At 37.5% G+C, this 13,311-nt stretch overlaps 1 protein-coding gene across 1 annotated transcript; it reads right to left on the bottom strand.

The window, feature by feature from the left end:
- Positions 1–2,117: 2,117 nt before the first annotated feature.
- LOC133854451 (protein NODULATION SIGNALING PATHWAY 2-like) lies at positions 2,118–3,885 on the bottom strand. Its single transcript, XM_062290670.1, has one exon. The coding sequence runs from the start codon at positions 3,690–3,692 to the stop codon at positions 2,202–2,204; it is 1,491 nt and encodes a 496-aa protein (XP_062146654.1). The 5' UTR covers positions 3,693–3,885; the 3' UTR covers positions 2,118–2,201.
- Positions 3,886–13,311: the final 9,426 nt, after the last annotated feature.

Genomic DNA, 13,311 nt, shown 5'->3' with positions numbered 1-13,311 from the left:
TTGAGCCCACACTTGATATATATAGAATGTTAGAATATTAATTAAATAATTAAATTTACAATCTCTTAAGTTGATCATGTAGCAATAAAAATCGGTCATTAGGGTTGCATTTGTAAAAAAAATAAATAAATCAATGACAAATTTTTATTGCCACATCATCTATGTATATATGACAGTCGTATAATTATTAATGAGAGTTTTATTATCATTTTACAACCAAATGAAGAAATGCCCTAGAATTTTAAGAGAATTTTCAAAACTCATGAAGATTATCTTGAATCAAACACAACGAGAAAGATAGACACTTCTTAATTATAATGAATCCAAAAAGAAGAAGACGTAAGAGATAAAGTGATTACACTCATTTGAAGCATAAAAATTTGAGAGTTAATTCATATATATATATATATATTTTCTGAAGGACAAAGGATAGTTCAAAAATGGCAGGGACAAGGCGTCCTTACCTATATATCCTAGTAGTAGTCTATGCATATAAAGTTGGATAGAAATCCAAAATATAAACACTTGTTAAAGGCAATATAGGCACATTCTAGGAATCTTCCACTGTCAGTCGTCTGTGGCTCTGATTCTCGCCCAACTATGGCAGGGCTTACGCATGAAAGAGATGGACATGCTAACTACCATGCACCGCCTCTCTCTCCGGGTGTCTGTGGGTTTACGGCGGCGTGCAAATTAAATGCAACGTTAAACTGCTATTTTGTTCATGCAAAAGTAACTAATTTGTAGGTCATGCATTAGACTTATATATATAGGTACCGAGAAAATTATATTACTGAGGTTTATAAGCTAGTCAGCTAACAATTAATTATGTTCTATCAATTGAGCTTTAAGAATATTACATGAAACTTCGATCGGTCGAACTTCTTTGAAAATTGTCACAACTGTTGCATGACTTAAATCGAATTAATCAATGTAATCGAAGGTTTCAAATCTTCAATTCCAACTTTTTTTAACCCAATATTATACCGTCTCAACCCTAAACCAAAACTTAAACTATTACAACTCAAATACCAATTAAGAGATATTTGCAGTAGTTATGAGATCGATTCCAATTATAAGGATTACATCCCAAGGCCATTAGATAGTCTTTTTTTTTTTTTTTTAATGGTAATTATTGGAAGCCTAGATTTACGTACATAATTAATCATGCTTCAACCAACTTTAGAAGAATGACTGTTTGTTAGAATGATCATCACTACTGTTTTCATTTCTTTTAGTCGCAAGTAGAAGGGCATAAATATGGTTGAAAGTACAAAGTACAATAAATAAACTCCTCGAGAATCTATTCGGTATGCATCAGATCGACTGAGTACACTTTGAAGCAGTCTTAATTAATTAAGAAGCACATTTCTTTCATTTTACCATTAAGAAATAATAGCTTTTTTCTAAGAGATATGTTATTTGTATAACTCTTACACAACAATTGTATAATAATATTAATATGTTAATTAACATTATTGTGCAATTAGCATCAGAATTATTGGACACATCAGTATTATTGTATAATTATTGTGCAGCTAACTAACATCTCTTTCTCTAATTGGTCTTGTGCTTCCATTTCTCCGACATACAGCATTAACAGTTCCTTCTCATCCATCAAGATTTTCAAATGTGCCAACTTTGGCACACATGCATGTCCACTAAATTGCTAAATTGATTGCTTTTAATCGCTTGTAATTGGAAGCATTCCTCCACCAATTCTTATCCATTTAAAGTAAGGTTTGGGATACTTTTATTTCAAGGTTTAAAATCAAACTGAACACAACAGAAAGGGAGAGCAGAAATTCTAGCTAGCCCCGGCCCTGTTAAAGTATTGATTAAGTGATTAAATTTACCTCTTCCTATCAGCTTAAGCTTTTGAGACAAGTGGTGATTTAACATGGTATCAGAGCCAAAGGTCTTGAGTTCGAACCTTATTGACTCCGTTATTTACCCCCATTTTAATTAAATCGTATTGATTAAGTGATTAAATTTACATTTTCCTACGGCTTAAACTTTTGAAACAAATAGTGATTTAACGGCCCTATTTGGGTTTGCGATATAGAAATAACTATTTTAAATATACAATTTTAAAAAATCGGGGAAGGTTCAAGGGGTGGTTAAAAACTAACGACACAGCTCAAAAGAAAACAATGGCAGCAGACTGAAAAAGCACAGAAATGATTGGAAAGCAAATTAAGTTACAGGTCAGAGTCCGGAGGCGTCCAAACAGAAGCTGACAGCAAAAGCCGCGATTTCCACCCCAAGGCAATCTTGTTATTGGCCAGCTCCTCCACCCTATAGCCGTCGTTGAACAGGCCCAACAAAAGCTTCGATTGGCAGTGATTCGCAAAACTTATGGGCACTGGCCTGAGCCCTCCGGCAGCCAACCACTCCCCCCATTTGTCCTCCCCACGGCCACTGTAGATTCGGGCCAACGACCCAGCTATTTGGGGCCCGAAGAACACCCGCTCCACCAAAGCCCTGGTCCGGCTCTGCATGGGGGACCCGGCCTCCAGCGAGTCGTACAGGGCCGAGTAGTGGTGCAGGGTATCCCCGAACCGTTCCAGGAACTCTCCTTTACCGACGTGGCCCATCTCCTCCTCTACCAGGGTCACTATCCTCGGGTTGAGGGTCTTGGCTCCGGATAAAAAGGAAGCCACGGACTCGGGTACCCGGTGGTTGAAGTGGGGTAGGTGTAGCATACAATTGATCACAAGTGCCTCCCCTCTCACCTGCTTCAAAGCCGACGGTCGAAACGTCTCGTCCGAATCCAACCTACACTGGTGGAACGAGAAGGGCAGACCGATCGACGCCGCAAAAGCAGTCAAGCGGCGGCCGGTCTCCTGAATGGAGGAGATCGATTTTCTTCCGCTTCCAGAACCACCAGTCCGGGAGATAGCGGTGATTCGGAGGTGTGGGGCCGGGGGGCCGTCCTTGCGGGACACCAGAGCTTGCATGAGGGAGGCCCACTGGATGCCTTCCATGATGTCGTAGTCGACGATGTGGACGCGGCGGTCGTTTGCCACGGCCTCGAGGATGGCTTGGTTGGCCGTGAAATGGCCGAACTTGACGTAGGGTGACATGTCCTGGAGGAGCTGGAACGCGTGGAGCACGTCCGTCTGATTGTGGTGGTCGTCGCGGTGGAAACCGTTGGTGATGAGGTGCTTGGGGTGGACACCGCTGGCGCCATCTAGCAGGGCTTGAAGGGCCTCCGTGAAATACGCCGCTAGTCTTTCCATGTTAGTTCCATCCGTGGGAGAGACCATTTCCTTGAGCCGAACCAGTATCACCCGGGCCAGATCCGGGCTTTTGTTAGCGCCGTTCAACGCGTCTGCCGCCGCCAAAAGGAGGTGGACCAGCCTCAGACCGTTCCCGTTGTCGTCGTTCGTTTGCTCGTCCAAGGCCATCTCCTCGGTGGAGGTGGAATCGGAGAGGGACGACCCGTCTTCGACAGACACGTCTGAAGCCAGGTTGTAGATGAGTCCTCCTCCGTCGTCCATCATGGACTCAATGAGGTCTAAATCGTTTTGGCCTACAAGATGTTCCCAGTTTTCCACCGGAGACCAATCCCAGTTAGTAGGGCCTAGTCCACTGATGTCTCTGAACTCGTGGTCTTCGGTGATGGCGGTGGCGGTGCTATTATAGCCTGAATACTCGAGCCCAAGGGTGTGATCCCTGGCCATGGCCATAGCTATGGCTGAGCCGACTAAGCTCACACGTACAAGATCGAGATCAGAGAGGTGTACTTTACTTAAGACTGATGATCAAGAGACAGCAGAGTTAGCTAGCCTTGCAATTAAGTTGCTAATACTTACTTAGAGGGTTTAAGGAAGGCTATTTAAACTGACCAGAGACTCAATTAGCTAGATGAGCTACCGATCCCAAGGGTTGTCTTTGCTTTTTATATATGGCGCGCTGCTCCTGCGTCTCAATCAGCTTTTAATTAATAATGCCTATATATAGAAGAAGGCCTCTCACATATCTGAAAATCAATCAAAATGTCCCTTTTTTAACTAGGGACTAGGGTATACAGTAGGGTGCACAGTTGCTCTAGTTGCATATATCCCTAATTAACTATCTTCAAAGCTGATATTTTACAACCAAAATGATAGTTTATGAACCGTGAAAAGCTAGCTAGTTATTACCGCATGTAGTTGCATCGACAAGTTGGATGTTAGGGGTTCAAATTTATTTCAGTCTTTTTAAATATACTTTACACAATTCATTTCAAGTCATAAGTCAGTATCATCATACCCTGTTTAGGCGACAGACGCATTGTCCGTGTATAAATTTTTTAAAATAATTAAGCGATAATTTATTATGATTAGACAGTAGATTCGTCAATGTTGTGTGCGAAGCACGCGCACAAATTTACTGTCTTTCAGGTTGTATGTTTTAATTATTTAAAATATTATATAGAATATCTACTGCATCCTTTATTAATTTTTTTTTTTTTTTTGGAATTAAGAGAGAGATTCACCCTAATGTAATTCTATTTTATTAATTAATATCATCAAAATCAAGTTCTTGAAGATAATTAAGAAATAGATTCGAAATTTGAAATTACCTTATTAATTATTAACGTACATATATATATATATGATCTAGCTTTTGTGTGTGTATCAGTGTAAATTCATATATGTGTAGTTTTGGTATAGAAATCATCGAAAGGAAAGCTTGGTAATTGGGGAACTTTTAATTAATAAAGAATTATTTTTTCTTGGATGAATTGAAGAGGCCGGCCTTCAACAAACTTTGAGCCTCACTCACTCACATGAGTCTCGATCATTAAAAATAAAACGTCGCATGCACACACCGTAAATTAACCCTTTCGATTCCAATACGAAGCACGATAGGAGGAAGACCGTGACGGCCATGGACGTTGTCTACGCGCTCAAGAGGCGGGACGTACAGGACTCTGTACGAGTTTAATCCATGGGTTCTCTCTCTCTCTCTCTCATATATATATATATATATATATAACGTAGATCTGTTCTGGGTGGCACATGCATTGTACATTTCAGAGTATTGAGAAAGTGTCTTAGATCGACGATGGTTCAGGCATGGAAACCATGCCACATGCAGGGAGTAGGAAATGTGAAACGCAACTATACAGGCCGGAGGATTTTAGACGATTGAGCATCTCTTTTTATACAATGAAACATGCACGCAAGGACTGCAAGTAAAAAATAAGGGTTAAATACAAATCACCATTTCAAAGTTGTCATTCATTTTCAATTCGATTACTAAAGTATAAAAATTTACAATGTACCTCCCAAAGTTTTCAAAATTGTCGATGTTGTCATTATGTTTGGCTTATCCGTTAAATCATACGTAATTTTGAACACGTGTGCGTCACGTGACTTTTTTTAGGCAAATTTGTTCGTTTTACCCTCACTCCAAAACATCGTTGTTTTGCCTTTTAGGAGGTGAATTGAAAATTTTGAAAACTTTGTGGGGGCAAATTGTAAAATTTTAAAAATATTTGTTTTTAATTTTTTTTTTTAAAAATATATATTGAATGGGTGGCTGCCCAATTTGGAGGTGGCCTAGGGTGACGTGTGGCCAACCCCGACCAAGTGCCAGGGGTGGCCGCATGCCACACCTAAATGCCTTTGGCCACCCCCGGCCACCTTTGGCGCCACCCCCTATTGGCTGGGGGTGGCCTTGCCAACCCTTCAGTATTCTCTTCTTTTTTTCTTTTTTTTCTTTTTTTTTTTTCTTTTTTGTTTTTTTTTTTTTTAAAAAATATTTTTGTTTTATTTATTTATATTTATATTTTTAATTTTTAATGGACACATGTCAACTTTCTATCGGGTGTGACGTGGCTAACTAACGGAATTTGTTAACTTGGTGGGCGAAAAACATGTTCAGGGACTGATTTATAATTATAATTTACCACAAGGACCCTCCAAATTTGAAAATATATAATTATTGTTAGTCAATGTGTATATCTTAGTTAAACATAATTTTATAGTTGTTAGTCAATATTTTTAAATTTGCAATTTGCCCCTACAAAGTTTTCCGAATTTTCAATTCATCCCATAAAGGACAAAACAATGATGTTTTGGAATGAGTGTAAAACGAACAAATTTGCATAAAAAAGTCACGTGACACGCACGTGTTCAAAATTACGTCTGGTTTGACGGATAAGCAAGATAGAATGGCAACATTGACAATTTTGAAAACTTTGGAGAGCACATTGCAAATTTTTAGACTTTGGTAGCCGAATTGAAAATAGGTGACAACTTTGAAGGGATGAATTATATTTAAACAAATAAAAAAAAGAAAAAAAAATTAGGCAGCTTGTTGGAACAGTATGAGCACTCACATCCGACTCAATGAATATTTAGCCAAAGAACAATTTTTTCTATTTTAGCTATCAATTTTTTTAAAACACCTATATTTGATCCAAAATTTATTTATTCACTTTTACTTTTCCATTTAAAATATTATTTCTTTATAAACTTTCCCCATTCTCAAATAATAGAGAGAATAATATTGAGTTTTTCTTTTTTCTTTTTATTTTTTATTAATATAAGTTATAGGTTGTTGAGCAAATTTATCCACGGTAGTAACTCAACAAATCTACTTTAGATGGGGATTTCTCAGTTTGTAGTGCTTATCATATGGAGAAGGAATTACAATCCGTTCAACGTAGTGGAAGCTCTCGACAAGGTGAAAGGAATATTATTTGGAGGACTATCTAGAATCTTAAAATCTTTAACGCAAGTAAAATGTTTATGTGGAGAGCGTGTAATGATCTTCTTCCCACAAAATTAATCGAATCTAATACGACGTGGTGTGGTCTTAGATGATATTTGTCCACTTTGCACCAGAGAAGCAGAAACTGTGAAGTATATTCTTTGAAGTTGCCATTCGGCTCAAGATGTATGGGGCTGTGGCTCCAAAAAGTTTCAAAAAGGTACGGACGGGGGACATACTTTCATTAATTTATTGGAGGTCTTTATGGAGTGCTGTGATATAATGGAGCTAGAGCTTATGGTGGTTGTGGCTCGGAAAATCTGGTTTCGTAGAAATGGGGTGGTGCATTGAGAGGCATTCCTTCATCTTCAACAAGTGTTCCGAGAAGCGAGCCTATCTCTTGATAACTTTCGAAGGGTGACTGGTCTTGATTTGGTTGCCAGTAGTTCTACCTCTATAGCTTCTCCCTTATTATTATGGTTGCCACCTCCCATAGGTATGTATAAAGTAAATTGAGATGTAGCGGTGGATAACAAGAATGAGCGTATTGGGTTTGGAATTGTTGTATGTGATTATGTAGGTGTCGTTGTAGCGGCACGAAGTACCACAAAGAATATTATGGTTGCTCCTGTGGTTGCTGAAGCATGAGCAGCTTTTCATGCTGTGGAGCTATGCAAGGAGATAGGCTTCATGAATGTCATTTTGGAAGGGGATGCTCTCCAAGTAAAGCATGTTTGGACACATCGTGGATGACATTAAAGTTGCTTTGAGCCAATTGAGATCTTGGATAATTGAATTGAGCATGTGAAGTGGGATGTGAAACTAGCTGCCCATACCATAGCCAAATGAGCTATTTTGTGTGTCATATATAGAGTTTGGGTTGAAGAAACCCCAATTTGTATCTGTAGTATTATTTATAAGGAGCTCTGTACTCCTAGGTGATTGAAGTTTTTTCAATAAAGATTGATTTTATTCAAAAAATAAAAAACAAATCTTTAGCCACTTTGTTAAAGTCTGTAAAAATATTTCCATTTAGGCTCGCCCTCGGGTTAATACCTACCCAGAAATGGAGGAACAACAAGACTCTCGAGAAAGTCCCATCTCGGGAGACAGGTACTAAGCAGCCAAAATAGCAGGATTCTTGGGATAGTCCAATTCCGAGAGGTAGATATTGAGCATCCAGAGAATGCAAGGCAGAATGTATAATCAGATTAGGTCTCGGGAATATAGACATCCTGAGATCGAGATTCAATTTAGCCAACAAAGGCTCGGGACAAGCATGACCTGAGAGCTCAAGTATCAACCACATTCCAGGAAATCCGGATGAGAAGCCATGATCTAAGGATAGACTTTACGGTTTAGATCTCCAAAGATCGTGTCCAGCCCCTGAAGATTCGGGACTGAAGATTAATCCTGATTCTTCAGGAAAGTCACGCTTGGAGGATAAGGAGGGAATCCCGAGAGATTCGAAGTGAAGATCGTGGATCTCGAGAGATCCGGAATCAATGACACTCTCTAACTACATCAGGAAGCTTATAAATAGGCCCATACTCCAGGTGTAAAAAAAGAACTGAATTTTGGCAATTATGCAGACTTTTTTGAGCATAAGCCAACTTAAGCATCGGAGAGGACCCCTGGAAGGGTCCCTTAGGTTTGCTTATTTTGCAGAATTCTAGGAGAAAGCCCGAAGAATCTAGAAGGAAGAGCTGTGTTCACACCATACCGGAAACTGTACAAACAAAATCATATGCATGTGGAGCATTTTTGAGTATTTTTTGCTAACGACTCCTTTTCAAGAGTTTTTTCTTGTCCACCAAGATGGATAATTTGTTCTCCAAAAATCCCTTAGTTAGAACTGTAATATGAGTGACAAAGGGATGGATTAGTCCCAAGTTATGGACTAGGGCATATATAGTAGGTCTTCCAATGCGAGGACCGTACCCTAAGGAAAAGCGCAGCAGCTCAAGATTCTCCCCCAAAATTTTAGCAATGGGTAACCTGTCTAACTCTGAAAATCAATTTTTTTTTTTTTGGTCATACAATTGACAAATTCATATCCAATAAATCCTTGCAATTCGAATAATATTCCAACACTTTTAGAGTTCGAATGGATAGTCATGAAAACAAGGAATATTATAAAGTTACATCATTTATTAGTTTATATATATATTGCCAACTTTTTTTGTTTTTGTTTTTATTTTTATTTTTTCTAATTCTATATATATTGTCAACTTAGTCGATATATAAAGAATCTCTTCGAATTAAAGCACGTAGTATCGTACGTGCCTCTGCCGTTCAACCTGGCCGGAGATCAATTGCTGTTATATATTGGATCTGTTGAATTTGCGTTCATAATTAAACCAATTAATCGATCCTTTAGCTTCGATCACTCAAATGTCAAATACCTCCTAATTTGTCTGTTGTTGCCCGGCAGCTGCTTTCTATTCTTTTTGTTGGGTAGAAAGAGGCCCTTCACTTCTTTCTCCATTGCCGAGTGGCACCAAATTAAAGTTGAGCCAGTTGATTTTATATAATTCAACGCCACTTTCTTTTCTGTCTTTTGTTTTCTGTTTTGAAGTCAAATACGCTAATTATATATATACGATCTAAATACTCCTCAAAACATATAAACTTAATTAATATTATACGTACATTTATAACAAATAAGTCATTCAAATCTATTATATTTTTTGTCAAACTTTTATCCGAGAACTTGCCATCTGTCATCTTCTCCGCGTTATACCAATCAAAATGTATACCCTCTCCTTTTCATTTTATATTCTTTTTCTTTAATTTCATGGGCATATATATATATAGTTGCGTATATATATACATACATACATACATATACGGTACGGTGATGTGAATGATATATATTATAAGTTGTACGCGCGTTTGCATATATATATATATATATATATATATATATATATATATATATAATTGGTTTGTCATGGAAAAAATTAATGATAATTAACTAGAAAGTCTTTGTTAAAAATAGCCTTTTAACTGTCAATTAATATTTGACATTCAGACGATTTATCACAGGAAAGAAACTTTTGAGACAATTTTCCAAAATCAACATCTTCTAAGAAACTTTATTCGTAACCTTTTCTTTGAGGAGACAAGAACAATGAAAATAGATGATATCTTGAATAAATCGGGTTTACAAGGCCGATGATAATTAAAAAGTGCTATGATTATGTCATGCACCCATACGATACTTAGAGAACTAGCCGCAGTTATTTTAAAACCTATTCCCTTCCTAAAATAATGAAAAAATTTCAAAAAAGTCACATGCAGTAAATGTACGTAATATACCTTCCCTAAATAATATTGGCTAAGCTTAGGGCTTTTATTATTATTATTATTATTTTGGCCCCTGATTTTTTTTTTAATACCATCTAGCTAGCCCTCAATCTTAAAATTAAACTTCTAGTTCCGTTCTTGAGTGCTACCTAATGTATTGGATAGCACTACCATACAATACTATTTTAATGGGTTAAATACAATTAACCCTCCAAGTTTGACCATTTTTTCAATCTTGCTTCCAATTTTTAAAAATTTGCAATATGCCCCAATGAAGTTTCCAAATTTTTCAATGTGGCCAATCCATTAGTGATTTTTGTCTGCTCTGACGAAAAGGGCCTCACTCCGCACGTGATTTTTTTCATGTGAACTTCTCCATTTTACCCTCAGTCAATTACCAAATTCCTTGGATTTTCATCTCTTTTTACCCTCAGTCAATTATCAAATTCCTTGGATTTTCATCTCTTTTTCCCTTCTTGACTTTCCTGGAAAACACTTCACACGACTGAGGGTAAAATAGAGAAGGCAAATTCATTTGGTTGACGGTCATGGGAAGTGTTTTCCGAGGAAATCAAGAAAGGGAAAAAGAGATGAAAATCCAAGAAATTTGGTAATTGACTGAGGGTAAAATAGAGAAGGCAAATTTTTTAAAAGATTGGAGACAAGATTGAAAAATTAGTCAAACTTTCGGGGGGTTAGTTGTATTTAACCCTATTTTAATCAACAAAAACACTTCTCTCATTGACAAGCCCCATGCACACCCAAAAACTACAAGCCACCGTCATGGACCATTATTTAATGATATTGGCGCCGATTGAAACCATAGACAAAATGTTTTTGAAAGATTTAGCATAAGCTCCGTTTTGGTTGCTTAACCAAATAGCAAAGTAGGAGCTGGTTGTGAGGTATGAAACATGGAGAATGAAAAGTAAGCTTGAAACATGGGTTGGCCAGTGGCTGCTATTATGAGTGATTTCTAAAGCAGTTGTAGCTATTGTGTTAGAACAAGTGGTTCATATTCTTTTGGGTATAGAGAGTAATATGAGAGTACTAGTAAGGATAGGTATCAATTCGGTCGGTTCGGTTAAGTTGATTTTCGGATTGGTTAACCGACTTTGTCAGTTAAGTCGATTAATAAACTATATTTTTCGAAAATATCGGTTAAGTCGGTTCATAGGCGGTTAGTTAAATCGGTTAACATGGGTAATGAAACGAAGTCGTTTTAATTTTTTTAAAAGAAAAATAAAAGATCAAACGTTTCGTTCTTACTAAAAAGACGTTTCGTTTATGTTAGTTCGATTAAAAGGTGATTCGGTTTGGTTCGGCAAGTCGGTTAAAATTTTAACCGAATCGAACTAACTTTTGGAACAAAATTTTATTCCGATTACTGAACCGAAATTAGTCTGTAGGCGGTCGATGGTAGTTCGGTTCAGTAAGCGGTAGTCAGATAATTTGTCTACCCCTAAGTATTAGTATAGTGGCCAATTGGCGGAGCATTGTGATGCCAACGACTTATTAGCCGTAATTAAGTTTATGTTGCTTGGGGATGGTTAGGTTGTGGGGGTGCGGGGGCAACGCCTCTGCTGTACGGTGCAAGGTAATTTTTGAGTTTTTCATATATATCCGTACAGTAGGGTTTTGTTATAAATATGTTATGCTGTAACCCTAAATCGTTATTGAATATAGTTGTACTCCTGTGGACGTAGGCACATTGCCGAACCACGTAAATATGCGTCTTGATTTTTTTGTGCTCTCTTTTCCATTTAATATTATTCATTATTATTGTGCACGCTAACAACATATTGCATGCTTGAATTCTAGTGTCTTCTATAGCTACTGTGTGAGAGTGAATTCTGGTGACTTCTATCACTTTAACAGTTTTGTCAGCTTTTGTAACAATGGATGAAGTGCTTCAAACAATAGGGCTAGAGGTGCTGGGAAGAGACTAAAAATAAAAAATAAAGAAAGAAAGAATGAAAAAGTAATTATAAAAAAAATGAAGAAATAAGATGTGTAAAACCTATTTTTTACGGCATCCAATAAGAAGTTGACACGTTAGCTAAACACAACAAATACAATACGCACGAAAACCCCAAATCCTATAACAAAGTAAAAGCTATCGACGAAAGACACTTTTCTCTTCAAAGAGACTTACCAGATCTACCCTAAACAATCCACTGTCGGAGTCCGGTCAAGGCCACCATGACTTTGGTCTTTCAGGTTGCGATTCTTTATCTTTTTCATGGTTTTGCATTTTTCCCTTTTGATTTTGTGGATCTAGTGGTGTGTTGTTTAATAGAAGCGGGTTTATGATTTTGTGGAAAAGAGGGAGATTATATAATGGGTTTGAGTTTTAGTTATATGACACTACCTATACTTTAGTCTGAATTGAAGGAAAATGGGGGTGGGGGGCGGAGCTTGAGGAAGAGGAGGGAGGAGACAAGGGAATTTTCACGCGTAGTATTGCTTTCCTTGACGATGGCAACGTTAAAATGAATGGCTCTTTGCCTTTGCATGATCATGTTTTGTGGGCTTTTGGTTCAAGATACAAATGCAGCCGGAATGAAATAACCATATGATTGTAACAAAACAGATCATCCAAAAATTACAAAAAAAAAAAAATCAACCCTCAAAAAAATGGAAAAAAAAAAAAAAAAACCCAACCAAAAGCAATTTTGCCACCACAAGTAATACCCAACTTGAAACACGCATTTCTATTACCCATTTTTGCAATCAAAGTAAAACACATTTCTAAAGAGAGAATGTAGAGAGAGAAAAGGCTAGAAACGTGAAGACGGTGGCTTTGGGTGGTTGCCTTTGGCAGATTTCGACGGCTACATTTGGTTGAGTAGCCTATGCACATGTTTTTTAGGGCCAGATCCGGTGGGGTCTCTGCAAAGGAGAAAAGTGCATTTTTTTAGATTTTTTTTTCCTAATAAAATTCGGTGTTTTCGTTTCTATTGTTTTTGGTGTGTTTAGATAATGTGCCAATCTCTCATTGTAGACTGTGAAAGTGAGGTTTTACAGCCAATCTAAATAAAAATGGCTCTCATATTTGAATGATATAGGGAAAGATAAGAGAAGTTATTATGAAGTGTAATAGAATAGGAAGGTAAAAAATAGTTTGATTCATTAAATTTTAGGAAGTAGTGGTGTTAGAGCACTCATAGCAAATATCCTATAGGCTATAGGTGGTTCCCTTAAAAATAGGGAGAATTTCAAAAAAAGCCATAAAAAACCACCCACATCAAATTCCCTACAGATTCCCTAAACACTTGTGTAGCACTGTAGATT

Source organism: Alnus glutinosa, chromosome 1 (genome assembly GCF_958979055.1).
Source record: "Alnus glutinosa chromosome 1, dhAlnGlut1.1, whole genome shotgun sequence".
NCBI lineage: Eukaryota > Viridiplantae > Streptophyta > Magnoliopsida > Fagales > Betulaceae > Alnus > Alnus glutinosa.
Note: the sequence above shows the minus strand (reverse complement) of the source record. Positions and strands in the feature narration are given on the sequence as shown.